The sequence below is a fragment of the Harpia harpyja genome, chromosome 1 (genome assembly GCF_026419915.1).
Source record: "Harpia harpyja isolate bHarHar1 chromosome 1, bHarHar1 primary haplotype, whole genome shotgun sequence".
Taxonomy (NCBI): Eukaryota; Metazoa; Chordata; class Aves; order Accipitriformes; family Accipitridae; genus Harpia; species Harpia harpyja.
This window is the reverse complement of record NC_068940.1, coordinates 60,223,524-60,245,185: the sequence shown is the minus strand read 5'-3', so window position 1 is coordinate 60,245,185 and position 21,662 is coordinate 60,223,524. Positions and strand designations below refer to the sequence as shown.

Genomic DNA, 21,662 nt, shown 5'->3' with positions numbered 1-21,662 from the left:
TAATTTAAGAGTTACAGAAAGAGAAGCAGGAGAGGGAATTTGCAGGTGAGACAGAGGGAGAAAGAATGTTTGAATTAACTACATTAAAAGGAGGGAGAAGCATATAACTGTGCACCCTAAGATTAGGCTAAACTAGTTTAAACTGACATTCGGGCATAAATCTGTAATAAAACCCTGATCCGGGGAGAAGAAATAGTACTCGGAGAGGATGAAACTGAACTTTTTTTACCCTTTAAAAGCACATCATTCTAAGCACAAGCAGGACAACATGGTACACCTACAGAAAGAAGTTTTAGGCAGATATAATGCTTTTTACTAAAGTAATGAAAACTGCTGAAACAGAAATATTTATTGCAAAAAAGAATCCTAGTTCATTTTCTGACTATATTAGGGAAGATGCCACTGCATAATTAAAAGCAGAAGCCATAAAAACTTCTATATAATTAAAAAAGTCCTGATTTACAAATGCCTAACATTATCTTTAAAGGAAAACACTGCAGTATGCAGTTAATTTGAAAGGGTATCCTCAAAGCTCTGGGAATAAATTCAGGCCTTGATTGAGCTTAGCACTCAAACAAGTCCAAGTTTCTCAAGGATAATCAACCAAATTCTTCCAAATGGCATCATGACCACAATTAAAAGCAGATTATTTTTAGTCTTTACAACCAAAAGGCATATGTCCCGCTATGCAAGCTGCCACCTGCCCCCTAGTGCCTCCAAGGTGTCTGAACAGCAGCTTATTCATGTTCAGGAGTGAAACCCAACAATTTTTCCAGGTGCTGTTTCAAGCAGCATTCATCAGATCATCATCGGGGTCTATCAGTTCATAAACTCTGTTATAGAATCATAGAATCATTTAGGTTGGAAAAGACCTTCAAGATCATCGAGTCCAACCATCAACCATGCCCACTAAACCACGTTCTGGAGTGCCTTGTCTACATGTTTTTTGAATACCTCCAGGGATGATGACTCAACCACTTCCCTGGGCAGCCTGTTCCAATGCCTGACAACCCTTTCAGTAAAGAAATTTGTCCTAATATCCAATCTAAACCTCCCCTGCCGCAACTTGAGGCCATTTCCTCTTGTCCTGTCTCCAGCCACCTGACAGAAGAGACCAACACCCACCTCACTACAACCCCCTTTCAGGTAGTTGTAGAGAGTGATAAGGTCTCCCCTCAGCGTCCTCTTTTCTAGACTGAACAGCCCCAGCTCCCTCAGCCGCTCCTCATAAGACTTGTGCTCCAGGCCCCTCACCAACTTGGTTGCCCTTCTCTGGACATGCTCCAGCAACTCAAAGTCTTTCCTGTAGTGAGGGGCCCAAAACTGAACACAGTACTCGAGGTGCGGCCTCACCAGTGCCGAATACAGGGGAATGAATGGATAGATGTGAATTCTATGAATGGATGAATCTCTGTTATCCATCACAGTTACTGCAGGTTCAATCAAAGTGCAAACTAATAAGTCAACATTTGAGTAAAATGGCTAATCCACAAAATCTAGAGGTACTGCATCTGAACAAATTGCTTTTATATTTTAAAACTAGGGGATAAAAAAGTCTTGGAATAGTGACATGTTTTGAAGTTTTCTTCTAACAACTGTCATAAAAGGGTGAGAAATTAAGCATTTCTTTCTGAAATGAGAGAGGTATTTAAACCTCTTCCAACACCACAAGCATTTCCTAAATTGCACTCAGGTATAGACCACAGCTGAAAAGACACCTATGTTATACATTTGGAAAGTTTAACAGTCTTAATTGTAACTCACAAGTGCACAAATAAGGGATTTTTCTATCAGCCTTCTCTGTGAGACGTGTGATACAATGCTTTAGAAACCTGGAGCATGATTACACGACTTATTTTAAGAAAGGCTCCTGCATTCCTCCTTCATAAGTTAAGACCACTGTGTAATCAGATACCACAGACTTAAAACATGTGTGAACCATTTCATATTCTTTTTCAATTTAATTTCCAGGGAACTGAATATAAAAGGCAAATACAGAGTTCAACAGTACATTTGAGAAAGAAGGTCTTTGTTAAGATCAATCACTGTACCACTGACGAGTTTCAGTCCAAAGAAGTTGTATAAAAACAACATTAGTAGCACTAGTTTCTCTGAAAAAAAATAATAGTTTGAATTTATATTTTACATAGCAATACTAGTAAATGCCGATTTTGCTACAATTTTCAAATAACGGCTTCACTGCCCTAATTGTGTTGGCTAAGGGAGTTTTTAAAAGTAATTGCACTGTTAAATTCCTAATGGGAACAGAGGTTCTGTATGAGTCTCAGAGAAGCAATGTCTATGTGTGGGAACCAAATTAAAGTTACACTGACAACAATTTTTCAATTGTATGGAGATAAAGTTGAGTTTTGATTCTGTGTCTTTGAAAGCACTTTTAAATGCAAGCAGTAAAGATGAAAATTATTAAACTTTTGTCAGGGTATCAATATGGCTTGACTCAATTTGGTTAGCTTGCCATAGATTTGAATGGTATTTAGTTATGTTGAAAATGTTGTCGGAAGAATGGTGATTTATTTTCCATTAAATAAAAAATGTGCTAGGAATGTGTCATTTCTAATAAATAAGCAGGTTTCTCCTTTAGACAACACATCTTAAGGAGTTTATAAATTCAAAGGAAGTACTGTGTGGTCAATTTTATCTATAAATTTATGGCACCAAAGAACTAGATTTCAGGAGTTAAGATATAAAATATAATGAACAAGTTTTAAACTATACTTTACTTGATAAATACTCCTGCCAAAATTCAGACAACTATAACTTTGTCTTTGTTGCCTATGTCCTCATAACTTTGTTGTCTATGAATGTTACTGCATATAAACCCTAAAATCAGTATTATTTCAGCAGTAAATAAGCTTTCATCACTACAATAAATCAGTGTCACTCGATTATGTACTACGGTTTTCATACATTAACTCAGATGATGACAAAAAGAAAACATTATAATAAATGATCCTCAGGAGGAGAAAAAACAAACAAAATCACTTGGAGTTTTAATCCCAATTCAGAAATACACTTAAATGAGTACTTAAATCTCTCCCTGCTTAGGAGGATACTTAAGAGTGTGCTCAGTTTTAAGTTCATGGCAGAACTGCATTTCCTGAAACTGGAAAATAAAAATGGGTATTCTTGAAGAATAATAAGGCATCTTAATAGATCCCTACTTCTAAAGCAGAGCTGTAATGCCAGAGCAAAAGCAAATTAGTAGTACTTAATTGAAGCCGTAGCCTAAGAACAGAGTCTCATGTGATCTACATTTTATTTTCATCCAATAGAATACCTAATTCTATCTTAGTGCCATGGTTGGTTGGTTGGTAGTGAACAGATACTAACTCCTTTTCAAAGGTGTAAGTTAACCACATTACTTTAGAGCTGAGGTGAGCTTAGAGTAGCACATAGAACAGCTGCAGTGGTTCATCTAACAGGTGGTAATTTGTTAAAGTGAGGCAATTAGTCTGCAACATGCCAACATTAATAAAAACATAAATTATTCAGGGAAGATCCCAGATTAAAAAAAAACAAAACCAAACCCAAGTTTTGTTGCATTAGTAGACTTCCTTGTTGGATTCTCTAATGCACACTGTAAGCCACATATGGCATGCTTTGGCAGCCACTCAAATTTGATTCACTTGGTTTTGCTGAGATGTAAAGAATTGTTTTCAGAAAGACAAAGTCTGTCAAAGGCACTGCTTTTAGCTCCTACTCATATTTCAAATCACATCTAATGTAGAGTTTACTGCTATGGAAATTTAGGAGCATAATAGGAAATTTGCATCCACATACTTATATAAGCATAAAACAATCTTATCAGGGCTTGCAAAAGGAGGCCACAATTAAATATAATGGCAAAGCTGTAATACCTTTTGGGGAACCAACATTATGAAAAGATCAGCATAGCTTTCACTTCAGGCAGTGACTTGCAAGCCAAGCAACAGGTTCTAAATTCACCTGCGCACCTCCTTTGTGGATCTTGGCGCAAGATTTTCTTTTTTGCCTTTGAAAATGGGAACAATAGAACTTACTTGCATACAGAGCTCGAGATTCAAAGAGATGAAATTACAGAAAGTCCTAGCCAGTGAAATTTGGGCTTCTGTATGAGTTCAAAATGTCTGGTACGTTAGGTGATACAAATCAGGAAGTTTTTACCAAAATCCAAAGAGTTGTGCCAGGCCAGAATAGAGGACATGGATGTCTCACCATGAACCTACACAACATGATGCAAAGGTGTGACCAGGCATCATGCAAACACACCAAAGGCTAGCTTTAAAAAGCTATATGAGGCAGCAGTAATGATGAAGCTAGGGCAGAATTGCCCTCAGCAATGAGAGGCCACTTACGACACTCACTTGAAGTTCCAGCCATGTCCCGAAGCATACACTGAATGCAGAAACAGTCCTGCTATATAAAATTGGAGCTCGCCAATCTAAAGCTACTTAGGTGAGTGTGCAAGAGCTGCGATTGCATATCTAAATTTCAGTGTAGACACACCATCTGTTCATAAACAGTGCACTGTACATCGCCTGTAACACTTCAGGAACAGTCTTATTTTAAGCTATAGCTTACATTTCTCTAAATAAAAATAGTCCCCCCTCCCCCCCTTTTTTTGGCTATATTGTTTTGCTATCATACAAGCAAGACAAGCACAATTTCTATTATTCCTATGAGATCTAAATTTTAGCCCTGGAGCTATCCAAATCTACTTCAAAATGAATTAATCTGAAATCTATGAAGCATTTCAATGCTAACAGCAAATAATTTTAGCTATCATTCTGAAGGTTAAATACATACTTTTAATCCCAAAGTAATTTTGTTAAAAGGTATTTGAAGACAAAATGATTCTTCCCCCCCAAAACATGATCAAATGATGTCATCAGCTTTGTCTGAAGCCACGCAATATACTTTGCATACGTGTAAAGCTGCAGCTATGCACACAGCACTTTCTCAGTCTGCCCGCAGACACACCAAAAATTACATTTTGATTTCAAGAGAATGCAGGAACAGGAGGATCAGCAGTGCAAGCAGCAGGGTACTGACAGCAACAAGATAAACGTGCAACTGTTCAAATGCAGCATGCTATTTAGCTAGTATCATTTTGGAAGGATATTAGTATCTCATGAATTCAATTAAAAACTGAAAGTAATGTTACAAAGTGAAAAGTCATAATCTAAAGCCCCTATGATAATAAAATAATGGAAAAGCCTTCGAAAGGCTTAAACCGTGCCTTTTCTAAAGGCCTTCTGACATCATTGAAGGCTCTAGCAGATACAGGCTTTATTTGGCCTGGTAAGAGACCAACCATGACCTTACTGAAAACCATCAAGCCCATCTGTTTGCTAGAGATATCCAAAGACTAATATCAGATGGGAAACAAATGTTTATGAGGTTCAGAAAGTTGGAGTTTCAGCTGCTTCCTGGGCTATGTTTTCTTGGGACTCTGCACACCCACACCGAGGTGCAGAGCAGCATCACAGAGAACTCAAGTTTGGGCCTCCTTTGGTAGCAGGGAGATTTAAAGTATGCAATGCAACACTCTCTGTTGTTACTTTCAGAAACATTGAAGGGCACGCTTCTTGTAACTTCTTAGAAACAGCATTCAGAACCACTCATGTAGGGAACTGCACATATCTGTATAATTATGGTGGGATAAGAACTCCCACAATACAATGAGCAGTTCTTTTTTTTTAAATGCATAGACATCACCACATTCTGCACAACAGATATAAATTTGATTTTTAAAGTTCATCTTCCTTTAATTAGTATGACACTTAACATACGGCTCTAATACCTGGTGAATGTTTTAGTGAGTGCATGTTGTGTTCTGCCTCCTCATACATGACAGAATGAAAAGTACTGGTCATGAGACTTTCCAATATTAGACAGTCAGGCAGTATAAAAATAGTCTGAATCATCCAAGATCCTTCCAGTTCGACTTAGCCACCAGGCTTATGATAGCATGGTAGAGATTTAGAAGAGCTAGAAGCCATCAAGAGAAGAGACTATTTGTCTTGACAAATTTCTTCCCTTTTTGTCATAGTTTTGTACCAACCCACAGTGCCAATGACAGATGTCTGAACAAAATGAACAAACCTTCATGATAGCCATTTCTTGTGCTGTTCAGTGGCAAAGCGGTTTTGCTGTCTCTCTGAAAATGAGAATCACAGGAAGAACACAACATTCACCTGCAAGTTGTAGTCCTGAAGAATTTTCACTAGTGAGTCTCTCAAATTAGGAATCTCCATGCCTTCCTTAATGCGGTGGATCAAAAGAATGGGATCAACGTGGGTTCCAATATTGTTCAACAAACCAGTAATAAAAGCTGTGAAAACCAAGAGGCAAAGGAATTAAGAAAGAAATCTAGCAAAATGCCTGATTAAAGGATGCTTTGGTGACAAGCTGCAGGCTTTGGCTGATTCTATGACAGTTCTCTACTACGCAGTAACACTGAGCCTCTTTTACATAGCCTTCATACATTTCTTGCAGCTGTATTTACTTGAATACAGGCCTTTGGGGAAGAGAGGAAGATACAGTTTGGCAATTCACAGAAGGTCTAAGGTATTCAGAAAAGGGGTAACAGAGTATCCAGCACAAATCCACAAGTAAATAATGCATTTCAATTCAATAAAAAGGGCGCTCGAGCAAATAGAGCCAGAAAATTAACTACATTATGTGACTACTCCATTCCCAGTTCCAGGGTTTAAAAACAACTTTTCAAGCACTTAACCTAACTCCGACATGTTTCTAAACATTGGTGAGAGTGACACAAAAGAAGTCTTTTGCTTTTTAAAGTGCACCTGGCTAAATGAAACACTAGAAGAATGAACCTCAAGGCTGTGTTTTTTCTTCAGACCCCAAAACTAAGGAATATCAGTGGAATTGCGCTGCACATGGGCAGATGGAACTGAGAGAATTCTATATGGTTTGAATCCCTTTTGCTCTAAAGATGTCAGTAATTGTAGCATCACTTTTAGTGATGCACTGCATTTAAGTATGGGTAAGTTGAGAATGCCATTCTTCTAAAGGAGTAACAGATTTTGGTTGCTTCTTCCTGTCAGAATTAGTGGCGAAGGGATGAAAAGATTTGTATTCTGACACTAATCCTACAAGACATTCAGTGCTTCAGAAAAAAGATCCCAAGAGAGACTTTAAAGCCTTGATTTAAAGCCCAGAAGAGGTTGCAAAACTAATGGAGTAGATAGTTAAAATAATTCCCTATTTTCTCAGTCCTATGAACTCCTCTGGATCTGCCTCCTGAACAAAACTGATGTTGCTTATGAGATTCTGACTGCTTTTGAGTCCATCTAAACTTTAAACTGTAGTAGCTATTCATATAATGGATGAAAGACAAAATGCACTCATTGTTACAGATCTTACCTTTGTGCCACAGAAACAAAACAAATTAGATATTCTACTGAGGGGCAGAAAGGTGTATGTTCTTTCTTTATTTTCAGAATTTCAAAGAGAAGTAGCTGCAATAAACACACTACACAACATCTTCATCACGCCTGCAGACTGTGTTTTGAGGCTGTCTAAAAATAAAGCCTCATTCTGCCAAATTAAAAACACCATTCTCCTCTTGATTTGTCATTAAGGACATAACTATGCAGAACTTTATCAAATGTTAAATCCCTAAGCACTCATTCTGTAGCATGCCCACACACTGCCTTACTGGAAGTTTTTATTCACAGTAGGACAGCTATGTTGTGCTCCACAAACGAGAACACCTCCCTGGCCATCCATAAGCACCTTCTCTAACATGCTAACATGCACGTGGATAATTCAATCCTTTAACTGCAGTAGCATTCCACAAAAAAATGCACATGCAAGGCTTCTGAGAAACTATCCCACTTACGTGGTTTGTCAATAGAATATAAAATGAGGTCTTCCCAAAGTTCTCCGTCATCTTGTTCCTTGGCAAATTCAATAGCTTTATCTACATCTTGCAATTCTTCCATTATCATCTTCAAGGCACTGCGGCTATTACCCATTCTGCCTAGGAGTCAGAAATAAGTAGATTATAAATCCTAAATGCTTATCAATGCTCAGTGCTTTAAGAAGCTCTTTCAATATAAATTTTATAAGTGTGAAGTTGCCTCAGACTAATTCAACCAAAAGCAAATCTATCTAATCTAATCTGATGTAGGAACACAAATCCCAGAGCAATCAGTATAATCTAAACAAGCACTTGGAGCACTGGGACCTGGAGCCTTTCTTGAGGATGTGTTGGGTCATATTAGGGGTTCTGAACTGCAGCAACATCTAACGTAAGGGGGAGTGTGTGTATGTGTATGCATGTGAACTATGACATGAAATGCCCCCTTTAAGAGCCCACATGGGCACTCTTAATTTGCAGTTAAGTATAGCACAGCTTACACCCATGGAAAATGAGAGGAGGGAAGAGGAAGAAGTAGCAGAAACGCTAACTATTCTTTCTATAAATTAATGAGTAAATCCTGCTTTGCTCTCAAACGGTCCACAAAACATTCTTCTTACTAAAACAAAGATTGATTAAAAAACCACTTTCCATTCTGTTCATGACTAATACATAAACATACATTAAAATCTTAAGTCTTACAATGCCTCCCATTCAGAGGTAGATTCCTTGGCCTGCTGGAGGAGTTAATTTACAATTTATTTTATTTAAAAAAGAGAAAAGGAAAAAGAAAAAAGGCAACATAAGCAAATCTTCCACCTCAGCAAAAGACAATACTAAGCTTCTGAGAAGTATTCAGAATAAAGCATTTTCCTCCCCTCTTCAAACTGACAGCATTACTCTCCACTTTGAGATTGTCTCAAAAATATCTGCCCCCCAACATGTTCCCCATAGCCCCCCAACACCTCGAAAATGCCAGAAAAACACCAAATCAGAAATGCAGTAACACAATATATGGAGTTAAAACATCACATGAATAATCCAGTGCTTTGTTTTATTTTCTAAATCATGTTATTCAGTTGTACTGACTGCATGTCAACTTTGTCTCTGGGAAAGAGTGTTAAACAATGTTAGACAATACATCATACATTTTCGCAGCATAAACTTTACGACAAGATTAAAAGCATGTTGTAATTTATCACATTGAGTGTTACTTACTCAGAAGATAGACTGTCTCTTCTACAAAGTTCCTCTGTTGGCAGATCTCAAGAGCCTTGAATTTAAGGGAAGGGGGGAAGGAAAGAGAATACAGGGAACCATGTAACATGATATTTTATTGATCACAAATGCTGCAAGAGGCTTAAAGATATTTTTCCATGAAGTTGCATTACTCATTTTGACAGGAATAGAGCTCCCTTAGTATGCACTGTCAGGTCCTCTGGCATTAATTAAGAGAAGAAACTCCACGGCATTTTTTTTTTATTTTTCTCCAAGATTAAATAAATCTGGGGACAAGACAGGTATTTCAGTCTGGATTATGCCAATCTCTACCTTTAAATCTACTGGCAACTTCTTTCTTCTGCTTCCAAAAGTTGGTTAGTCCAAAAGCATTAAGGTTATCTGCTGTCAGACTTGCTTCCTGTGGGTGGACTTACGAGGTTTGTAGTGATGGAGGTCTGCTTGACATTTATTCCTAACACAAGACTGTAGATCTCCTCAGGATAACCAGAATGGTTTTGGGAGGTAGAGTGCCCTCCAAATTTTGTACCAGTGACCTCCAAGAAGACAATACAAAAATAATCTAGTGCAAATATGAAAGAATAAGAAGGAAGCATTTCTTGTAAAGTTGGTTTAAAGACCCGAGGGCTAAATACCATAAGCAGTTACAGAATCTGAGTGTAGTTGAAAAACACTTAGCACAATCACCAAAACTACCAAACTGATTACCAACAAATTTTTAGTAACAGAAAATTGGCAGGGCTGGTATGCCATAAACAATGCCATGTCCATTTCCAATTTGGAAGCAGAAATCAAATTCAAGATTCATAGCATTCCTGTGAAGACAACTGTTCACCGATAGAAACTTTCATACTTGGAAATCAAAACTATAAATGCATAAGATACAGCTATAGCTAGAGATGTAGGTAGGAATTAACTTTTCCTTCCATTCTCGAATTATTTCAGATGGGTTACTATGAAGATTAGAGATATGGGCAATGAATTTCGGAGTAGGTGTAAGTGAATTACCAACCAGATACGTCAGGGGAATGAAGGTATGAATAATACTAATAAGTTATAAACACAGCTGACAGCCTTTTTTCTCTCCACTTAGAAGTTAAACTACAAAGTACCAGGTATTCAGTAATTCTGGATGCTGCATATTTCTTGACTGTCATGCTCCCTCTAGAGGAAAACATGGAACATTCATACTTCTCTTTCAGTTCATTTTATAAAACATTTGCTGAACTGCACTTAAATAAAAGTGGCTTACTTTTAAAGAACAAGAATTATTTCTTCCTGCCGGGTTTACAATTTCTTTAAAGCAATAATAAGCATGAATTTGTTCAAATATCATGGCTTTTTGCAGTTTATACACTGCACTGGAATCTGCTTAACAGGAACTTAAAATACTGGTAACTGGAAATTCTTGGTCCCCTTATTTCCTTAGAACAAAGATTTGTATGTGGCAAAAAGCGTTACTATAGGATATGTATGGTAAGAAGTATAATTACAGAATTAGCAGTGACAGTAAATTCAACTAAGTTTTATACAGTGTTGATATCTTTCCTCACTTCCTTAGCTTCTTACTGAAACATATTAACATTTTAACGTAAGGTTAAAACGACGCTTTTTCTAACATCCTTTTCTCTGACTTTGGTGATTATCGCACCAGACCTTCCAAAGGTTCACAGGTCTCTGACATACTTTTGCTCACAGCCCATAACTTCAGCAAAGCAGTGTCAGCAATGTGCTTGCATCATTTACACACAGCACTTTTCTGCACCACCCATCACTGAAGATAGGTGGCTGGATCTGCAATAACTAAAACTGATTTGCACCAAAAGAAAAAAAAAAAGTGCAGGTAAGGTTTTATACATAAAACCATGACCGCACAAATAATACATAAGGCAAAAAACTCAGAGAGAATCAGAGAGTTAAAACCAAACATTGTAGACAAAAGTCTCTGGCTGGAAACCTCTCAGGCTCATTGCCTAAAAAGATCATTGAGACAACCTAGTTTCGTGTGACAGTTTCAACAAAGACCAAGCCTGCAATCCTAACAAAGTATTTTGCAGTTGTTTCCTGCTGCTGCATAGTAAAGTTGACAAAAGCATGCAAAATAAGAGAGGTGCCAGGAACAATACTAGTTCTCTTTAGAATGTGTACCACGTAAAATGCGATATTCAGCATAACATTTAAAAATACTGCTGTCATCATTATTGCTGCATACAGAGAGGCATCCTTTCACAGAGTCTGCTCTGCTCAGCCATTAACAGCAAGAAACAGAAATAATAAAATACTGGCCCAACTAAAAAGGAAAACTGAAATTTTCATTCTATTCACTTTAATTCAAGCAGGGGAAAAAAAACAAAGACTGCCCTTAACTTTATTTATTTATTTTCATTTGACAAGAAAGTGAAAGGAAGGAAAATGTAGAAAGGTTAAAGAAGGTGGAAAGATGGTATTCTGTAAAATTCCAAGTCTGCTGGTGGAAGTACAAAGACAAAATACTTTTAGCTCTGCTAGTTCAGTGACTGTTATATTGTGCATATTATTTGAAAGCAACTAAGACCTTAGAATACAAAGTTAGAAAAACTCCAGTTACAGCTACTCATTTTTCAAGATCTAACAGTGACTAGTCCTAGATTTGGCAAAATGATTGTTGATTTCTTGCAGCCACAACCTGCTGCTCAGTCAGGCCAGGCACTGATGAGTAGATATGCTGTAGGTACGCATCAAGTGTGAATTCAGAACTTCTGCATTAAAAATCCCCACTAATTCCTGCCCTGTGAGCTGAGAGAGGAAGGTCTCAGCTGTCAGCCAGCTCTGCAAACCAAACTTCTGCAGGTGATGGTCACAAACTCAAAGGATCCCTCCTTTCGGCAGTAGAGGGCAGTACCAGACCCAGTTACAAATTCACAACACTACAAGCTACAGACATAAAAATCGAGGATCTGTGTTTTAGATTTTGGGGGCTTACCTTCTCTAGTGGACAGTGCGTGCTGTCTCTGAGAAATGGTAGTAAGTTTGGACGATCATATTCAGCATAAAGGCTGATCTGTTTCTCATGATATCGTTGGCCTTTATGGTGGTCTCTTTTAAAGAGCTTGTGCAAATACTAGGAATCAAAAAAGAGAATCGGAACTCAAAATTGCTTATACAATATTATTCATTCTCCACCAGTAAAAAACCCCTCCTAATTTCCTCAGGAATGTGCTAACACATACTAAAAGGCACAGAGATTAAATCCTGATACAAAAGACTAACTTTATATTTTTCTGAAGTACCCTCATCACAGCAATCTCCAAAACCAGCTCTGTAAAACGGGTTTTCAGCTACACTTAAGTAACTTAAGTTCTTTAACATTTGAAGAAACTACTGGATTTTTAATTTTATGTAAAACTTCAGAGAAATATGTCAAATGAAACATTTTGGTTATCTAGATATGCTTGATCATTGCAGATAACTATAGATCAAATTTTTACCACATGAAATGTTTTAACCAAAGCACCTTGAAGTATAGATACTATGGAAAAGCTCCTTCCTCCCTAGATGAGCACAGAAAAGCCTTGAGAATAATCACGAGGGTCACTTTTATTCAAAGGGAAGTAGGCTTCACACTTTGAAACTGATGCATCCCTTCCATAAACTGACAGTCAGTCGTCTTTGCAAAGCTCTTGGGCTGTAGGCTGCACATTTCATAGAGCTGCTTCCTATTATCAGATCTCTAACACATCAACCTGCTCTCCACCAGATTGATGCCCTGAGCCACACCTGTACCCAGCAGCAAGTTAAACTTCCCTCACTAATACAGCCCAAGCCCACAGTTACACATTACGTATTCCACTGACAGCACATTCAAACCGAAGAGGTGCTTTTGGAATAGCAATGCGGAGCCGCGGCCTTACAGTGATATTATAATTCTGCACAAACAAGAACATTCCTGCAGCGTATGGAAGTTACAGCTCTAGAAAGAAAAGCAGTTCACTGCCTCTATGGATCAGCAAAATGTGCTTCAGAGTTGCACCCACCATCCAACCCCATTTTTGTGTAGGGAAAGAGGAGGGATACAAGCAAGAAGTAACTGACCAGAGAAGACAAGTGACTGCAATGCCATAAGGAGTACCTCATCGTATGTTAACAAGTAAGCAGTATGTTAAGAAATTCTCACAGGTACACATTTTAAAATTATTTTACTATTGTAAAAAATGCTATGGCCACGTTAAAAAATGGATTAGCAAAAATAGCCACTCTGGCTCTGATGATTTATGACATTTCAGTGTCATGTGCACTTTGACAGGATAACCACATCTGTAAAAGATATGCCCAGCAAAGGGTTTATTTAGCTCAACTTGAAACCAACAGAAGTATTTACCACATGCTGTAGCTCAGGCCTGTTTTCTAATTCTTCAATGACTCTGTCAATCTGAAAGAAAACAAACAAAACCCAAGAGATGAGCAAACATGTGATGAACATCACGTTTACAGGACTGAAAGGACAGGTAATACAAGCAAGCATTGGACTGGCATGCCATGAACTTGTAATACTTACGGAAATTTTATCTTCATTATCCAAAAGCATGTCTACTGCTTTCTAAAGTAAAGAAAGAGAACCCAATTATGAAACAGGTACACACATTTTCTCACACTCTATATAGTACTATGCTTGTTCACTGATGGGTGTCAGATAGATATTGCAGACCTACTCTTTTCAGCAACAGTAATTCAGAGAGCAGTTTGCATAACATCAGCATTCCCCGATAGTGCAGCATTACAAAAGAACACATCATGTATTCTTTCAGAATACTTCTCCTAAGTTTCCACACTAATAGCAATCAATACTGTGCACTTATATTGCAGGTGAAGTACACCCATCGAACCATGGGTCACAGGCAGTCACTGCCAAATGACGTAGAAATACTATTTGTCCCGTTGCAAAATGGAACTGCAGGGTGATGGCTGTATAAGAAACACACGACCCAACTTGCCTTACAACTGGATTCCCCCAAACTATCTGCACACCAGTACCGTAACACAAGCAGACAAGACCATGTAAGCAGAGTGGCCACCGGGATTCCAGTTCTGCTTCCTCTTACATGAGCAAACCTTGCTTCGCATTCAAAAAATGCAAAACCACAGATTGATACAATTTACTCTATTTAATAAAAACGAATTATACTCTTTTTTCCCCCATGTAGTTTAGAATGAGCGTACCAAAGCTGATCATCTTTGGTAGAGATGGCTCCATATTTTAACTCCAGTGCTTACACAACCACTGCAATGAAAAAAGAGCAGATCTACTTGGTTCCCCCCCAAGGATCACACCAAAACTCATTTGCTGAGGTTTTATAGCCAACTGAGAAGAAACAAGATTGAATTCAGCACAAAATGCACACTTCTTGATTTTTGAAATTTAGGTTAATAACCTTGCAAACTTTCAGAAGCAGATTAATTGACTGCAGTGAAAGAGAAGTGGCAAGTATATTTAACATATGCCTCACAATAAATTCACTGCCTCCTTCCTTTGGCTTATTAATAGCATTATTTGATTAGAAATGCAGAAAGAATATTGTGGTGAAAGTCTACTTGAGAATCACAACAACGATCTCAGATCTGGCACTCTTCTTACTATGAGTGATACTCAAATGGAAATACAAAGGAAAAAAATCATCCTTGGGTCAATTATTTTGCAGTCTAGGCAAATGTCATCTTCCTTACATCAGAATGTATCCAGACACAGCAAACACACTCTCTGCCTTAACACTATCTTTAGCTCATCTATTTTTAATCTGTTAAAATATCTCTAGTGGAAAGTGAATATAAAATCATTAGGATCACCATACCTCTGAATCAAAATCCATGAGCAGAACAATTTTGTCTCTGATGGAACTGAAAAGATTGTGCTTGTGGATCAACTGGAAGACATCTTTGTGCCTCAGAGTTAGGTAAATTTCTAAGGCTCTGCCATAGCGCTGGTCGTAAGTATACCTGATAAAAAACAATGTTATAATACATGTGATCTTACATATCTAAGTGTAGGAAAACCACCTATGAGGGAAAATATAAATATACTCTAGGATATAAAGCTTGTTAGGATGCTACTTGATTTGATAAATATCTAAATAGTTACTGTGATTAATTTTTGTTAAAGGAAAATAAAACACTGGGTAACACTAAATTCAACTCTGTTTATACCAGCTACCGCATTTGTGTTCTGACCTGTGGTTCTCTGCATTTTCATTTTCCCATTTTCAGACCACAGGGGAAGCCACACAAAACACTAGCTTTTCTATTTTTGGAAACTAATTGGAACTCTCTTCAGAGCTAAAAAACATAGCCTAGAACCAGATCAGTTTTGGCACATTTTCCAGTCACATATTTCCAGCCACGCAGTAAACCTAAATATACTACTTTTGAAATAGTGGGGAAAAAACACCATTTTATTTTCCTGTGGGTAATTCTGAAATGCACACTTTACAGAAGAGGCTTCCTCTGACAGTATAAAGAAGAATGCTAGCTATGCTTTGGAAAGAGGAGCAGATAATCCAATCTTATACTAAACTCTTTGCTTTCATACTCAGTGTACACTCTATAAGGAAGGGAAAAGAATTGCTAAGCTGTGCAATCAGCAGAGTGGAGGAGAGAGTGCCGATACGCTGTAGACTGCAGCAAAGCAGGTATTTCTGTTAAGAGTTAGGCAAATATTTATCAACTATAGTACACTATTTCAAGCTTACTTTTTGCAACAGGAGTTTAAAATTGTACTTACAATTCTGCAAGCGTTCGTAGCAAAGTCCTGTTCTGTGGATCTTTCTTCAGGTGATCCACTACAGCTTGAACTATGATTGTGTTGTTGTAGAGATCTCCAGGCCACTCTTTTATCAGGGTTGCAAAACCCTAAAAGTGTAAGAGATTGTAACAGCAATAGAAAGAACTGCCTAAGGAACATTTCAAAACATCAAAGCTTCAGCTAAGCCTCTGAGATGATACCTGCTGTGCTTCACCTGTAAGCCACTTTTACGTGCCCACAGACGTGCACAGTGCAGAACACAGATTTTCCTTCTTAGGGCAATGTCATTAAGATTCATGAAGCTGAGTCTCTTCCAGGTGCTGTAGGCTTTGTGCAGCACCTCAACCACTTATGCTACATTAAACAAACTAAACATAACAGTATTTATAATAAATAACCCATCTCACAGTATTTGCGCACTCTTAAGAACATTCTACTTATTCTCTTAAAAATAAAACCAAAATTCATCTTTTTAATCTTTTCATTATTGTGGAACTGTCCATTGATAATCTGTTCAAATACAACCGAGAATTTGCTGTCAGAATTCTAAATTGCTGAGGGTGTTTGGCTGGCAATAGCCATTACATGTGGACGCGTCAGGCTGCAGTACCTCGTAGTCACTCTCCAAAAACTCATGCAGGACCATTTCATAGATCAGAGGTTTCAAAACTGGATCCCGTCTGGGCAAGTAACGACTAATTGCCTATAGGACCAAAGAGAACAAAGTGTCAGAAGGTGAATGACACGTAACATCCTGGTACACTGATGATAGAAAAAAAAGAATTGTGAAACAAAAAAAACCAAAGCTACACGCAAAACATGGCTCTTGGTAAACCCTGGAAGTGCTGTATATTCATATTTGTAAGCAGTATCCTGAAGTTATTTACTTCAGGATTGCACACATTGGAATTGTATTACTTATCTGAAATTATCATTAGAAAGATAGGTGGTAAGGTACTAGTTAGAACGGGAGAGTCAGTCATTACACTTAGAGAAGTCGGAATATTTGCTGTTAGTCATTTAGAAAATAAAACCCATACAAGACTCCTCAAAAGAAGAAAGTTTTCAAAATCCATCTTGTCCAGTCTTGGTCTTACATCTTGTAAAAAGGTATAAGCATTCATTAGCTGAAAGATGGGTACTTTTGATTTAAGACTTACTGCGAGGTCACTACATTTTATGAAGAGTTCTGTTTTGCCAGCTATTTTTACGAACCCAAATGAAAATTAATTTGAGAATACATCTCTCCATGGAAAGGGTGAAGGTGTGTGATCTGTTGCTCTATAGGAGGTTGTCCTGGGTTCAGCTGGGATAGAGTTAATTTTTACAGGAACCTGGGAGGTGGGGGGGGGCATAGCCGGGGCAGCTGACCTGAACTAGCCAAGGAGCTATTCCATACCATGTGACATCATGTTCAGTATATAAATGGGGAGCGGGCCGGGGGGAGGTCTCTCGATTTTCGGTGGCGGAGTGTCGGGTTCTGGGTGGTGAGCAGTTCCACTGTGCATCACTCTTTTTGTATATTCTTTCATTAGTACCGTTGTTGTTGTTGTAACCTTTTTGTGTGTTGTCCCAGTAAACTGCCCTTATCTCAACCCTCGAGGTTCCAGGTTTTTTTTTCTTTTCTCTCCTCCGTCTCCTCCCTATTCCACCGGAGGGGGGCGGGAGGAGTGAGCGAGCGGCTGCGTGTGGTCCTTTGTTACCGGCTGGGCTGAAACCACGACAGAGGTGTTAAGGAATTGCATTCTGGCTGGCAGGAGACAAGAACCTGACACAATGAACCAGCTCATACCCTGGAATTTCAGCACAGCATCTTATTAGCACTATTATTCCATGCAACTAGAGGCCAAGGTTATTACCACCTGCCAAAATAAACCCTACTGCTACCAGCTGTGTTGGGACTTTGGGGTTTGTAGCTGAAGGCCCAACACTGATGAAATTCCTCCAAACACTCAGAGATGTTGCCTGTTGCCCACTAATGGCACCTGGTGCAGTAGCATTTTGTTACTGAAGTTGCTGGAACAAAGCAGGAGAAATAACGCCTCACTACATCAATTTTTTTTGCAGTTTTACAGACAGCAATGACTATTCACAACAAATTCTCTTAGTATTTAAATCAAAACAATTGCCTAAGTTACATATTTCATTAAAGTCTTCCATCTGTAGGTGAAAAAGGAGGGAAAAATAAAAGACCAATAAAAAAAGCATTGTTAATGACTTTGCAAAAATTAAAAGTTCATTGCTCACAGGAGACCTCTTCTCTCCCCACGCTGTTTGAGCTTGGGCAGACTTCGCAACGTAGCATGCTGCCAATATCAGCTCCTACCGTCTGTCACAGAATTTAATAGCTAACTCAGGGCATGGTCTTGCCAGCTGCCCTGAGGAATCATATTCCTGACCCCTCATAAAAAAGCCTCTTCCAGCCATAAAGAAAGCAGGCTGGACATCAGCTGGAGACTCGAAGGCAGAGGACATTATCCAATGGCTGTTTTCATTCCCACTTTCTACGTTCCTGCCACCTCTTAAATGAACAGCCTCACCCGGCAGGCTTTGCTGCAACTCTTGGCTGCGGTTTGGTCGCAGAGGGAGCTGAGGAGCAGTGCAGCTGCCTCGTTGCGTGGGGGCCAGGCTGCCTCGGGAAGGAAATCTCTCCTGCCCATGTCCTGCAGTTTGGCCCCCGTGCTCAATAAAGACTGAGAAGCATCCAAGTTATTTTTAAGCCTAGGCACAAAGGTGAACTAAGACCCATGCTGGAAGTTAAAAACTCTTCCTATTTTATTTTTAAGCAGTAGTTAAGGAGTGAGGTCAGACAAAAAAGCTCCAGAATCAGGATGCCTTTGTATCAATTCCTGAATCACATGGTGAAAGTGACTTTAAATAAAAAAAGCATACTGTACACAGAAATATTTTCTTTTTTTTTTTTCTTAAGACCTGCTTTCAGACTTTTGATCCATAGGTATAAGGATGGGGTATACACAAGAAAGCCCATATAAAAGTTGACTTGGGATAGCCTAAAACATTTCACCAATAAGCCCAAACCACAATTATTTATTCCTCAGAGGATACCTATGAGATGAAAGAGGCTGTCTGGATAATGCTGCTCTATGCTATGCCCACCACAGTCAGGTGAAGTCCTTCATGTGTCCTTGTCGTGGTTTAACCCCAGCCAGCAACTAAACACCACGCAGCCGCTCACTCACTCCCCCCCACTCAGTGGGATGGGGGAGAAAATCGGGAAAAGAAGCAAAACCCATGGGTTGAGATAAGAACAGTTTAATAGAACAGAAAAGAAGAAACTAATAATGATAATGATAACACTAATAAAATGACAACAGCAATAATGAAAGGATTGGAATGTACAAATGATGCGCAGTGCAATTGCTCACCACCCGCCGACTGACACCCAGCCAGTCCCCCAGCGGTGAATCCCTGCCCCCACTTCCCCGTTCCTATACTAGATGGGACGTCACATGGTATGGAATACACCGTTGGCCACTTTGGGTCAGGTGCCCTGGCTGTGTCCTGTGCCAACTTCTTGTGCCCCTCCAGCTTTCTCACTGGCTGGGCATGAGAAGCTGAAAAATCCTTGACATTAGTCTAAACACTACTGAGCAACAACTGAAAACATCAGTGTTATCAACATTCTTCGCATACTGAACTCAAAACATAGCACTGTACCAGCTACTAGGAAGACAGTTAACTCTATCCCAGCTGAAACCAGGACAGTCCTCTAGCCAACATTTTGGTCATTAAAGCATTGCTGCCGCCAGCTGATCATTCTGCACCCCTGCTGAAAGTCACTGCTGTCACAGCAGAGTCAACAGAATGGAGTGTATCCCTCATGCCACAACAGCCAGCACTCGCAGAGTTTGGCATCTTCCTTTGAATCCACCTTCCTCAGTTGTTTGAGCTGAGACATTGGATTTTACACTGAAGTGACTTGAGCACTAACACATAACTCCACAAACCACCGCTGCTGGAGGAGGAGAGGAGCAGATCATTGCAAGGCTCTAAAATCTTGAAATTACCATAACAAGGTTTGCCAGAGGACATTCACTGAAGAGAGGAGAGACATCAAGATACCAAAATGCAGCCTCTGGTAGCCAAACAGGGCCTTTTAGTACAGAACACTCAAAAACCCCCTAAACCCACAAGCAAACAACCAAGACACTCGCCCCACATTGGGGTATCACTAATTAGTCCCTCTGCAGGAAGGAAAGTTTAAACCTTTAGTTTTACTACCACCTTAGCTATTGGCAAATCACGTTAGATTGGAAACGTCAAGATTTCAGGCAACCACTTACCTGCGGTGCAAATTCTTTAAGAAAATTCCCTTTCAAAATACATCTTGTCTCCAAATCTCAAACAGAGTCTCCTCATCAGGGCTTAAGGCTTAAAGCCATCATAGCCCAGTTACACTACTGTGTTTAATACCTGCTGGTTGGGTAAATAGGTAAAAATTCCAAATAGCATACAAGCGACCCCAAGCATTACAACAACGGCTTCATTTAGATTTGGCTTAACTTAGTTCATCCTTTATGATATTCAGGTGTCTTTAGGAACTTGGGAAAAGTTATATGCAATTGAAATAGTAAAATAAGAGAGGCATCATCTAGAACTGCAACTTGAAGCTGAATAATGTAACAGACTGCATCTTATATTTTTCTAAGTCCACTTTCAAGGGGCTGAAAACAACCAACTGTTTAGAAAGGCAGTAATTTAGCAGAGATGTTTTTGCAGCAAACCTGCAAATATTTTTATATTTTACAGTCTGCTGGATGACATAAGTGGAGACAAGAGAAACATCCATTCCAGACACTTGCATCTAAAAAACAAAATAAACCTAAAAGGACTAAGAAGCAGTGTATCAAAATTTCACCTGTACCTGCACTCAGGTCCTTTATTGGATTGGAATAGAGAGAAACATGAGATTTCATCTTCCAAGGTGGCAAAGAGTGCACCGAACCACTAAGAACTCATACAAAAGGCAAGACTGTTCTTGCACTGGACTGGCTCTAAAACAAAAGCCAGACATTTCTGAAAACTGTAATGCTGAAACATTTTCACTCTTTGAACAGAATAAAACAGCTCAAAACTAGCAAGGGACTGCATGCTGTGAGATCTTAATAATATGTCCTTTTTGGCTCATTGAGTTTGAATAGGAAGACATAAAATTCAGAAATAAATGTACACGTGTTACCAAAGGGAGTGTGCATAATGTTTTCTACTGGTTTGGCAGTGACAGCGCTATAGCCTTATGTCCTGGGCAATTTATTAACTGAGAATCTCACATTAAACGTGTACTGTTATGGTAGCTGGCTTGCGACCAGGGAAAACAAGACAGGGCAGACTGATCCTCTTTCTTGCCACCATTTCTAGCACACAACATCGGTTTTCCTTGTTGCTTTGCAATTTAACTGTTCTTTGACACTTAAAGCTCTGTTGCAAGGATTTTGAGGAAAGGCTGGCACCCACAGAGGCTCTTTTCCTTAAGAGTTTGGGTAGGATTTTTCAGGACATACTGGAAGGAAGTGAAAAGCAAATGGGAAAGATGCATTTAACTGTGAGCATCTTTGCAAGTAAAGGCCTTAGGGGTGGGTCTTTTACTTGAGGGCTGTCAACAAGTGAAAAATAGGTAGCTGAGTAGCTGGATGTGCTATGCCTCCAACCCTGTTCTGAGGCATGTTAACATATACACATCAATCTGAAAGACAACTGTACAACTAGAGGTCTGGGCAGGAATTTCAAGGGCAGCATTGTATC

At 39.0% G+C, this 21,662-nt stretch overlaps 1 protein-coding gene across 5 annotated transcripts in view; it reads right to left on the bottom strand.

Annotated features, from left to right (window-relative positions):
• The window catches only part of VPS41 (VPS41 subunit of HOPS complex), a 121,251-nt gene that overhangs the window by 14,651 nt on the left and 84,938 nt on the right, over positions 1–21,662 (bottom strand). For all 5 annotated transcript variants that reach the window (XM_052796178.1, XM_052796187.1, XM_052796168.1 and 2 more), the window contains exons 17-25: positions 16,510–16,602; positions 15,879–16,006; positions 14,953–15,097; positions 13,662–13,703; positions 13,485–13,535; positions 12,090–12,227; positions 9,107–9,161; positions 7,868–8,008; positions 6,198–6,334 (exon numbers count right to left, since the gene is read on the bottom strand). In XM_052796178.1, coding sequence (XP_052652138.1) covers positions 6,198–6,334; positions 7,868–8,008; positions 9,107–9,161; positions 12,090–12,227; positions 13,485–13,535; positions 13,662–13,703; positions 14,953–15,097; positions 15,879–16,006; positions 16,510–16,602 — 930 coding nt within the window. The remainder of the gene's footprint in view (positions 1–6,197; positions 6,335–7,867; positions 8,009–9,106; positions 9,162–12,089; positions 12,228–13,484; positions 13,536–13,661; positions 13,704–14,952; positions 15,098–15,878; positions 16,007–16,509; positions 16,603–21,662) is intronic.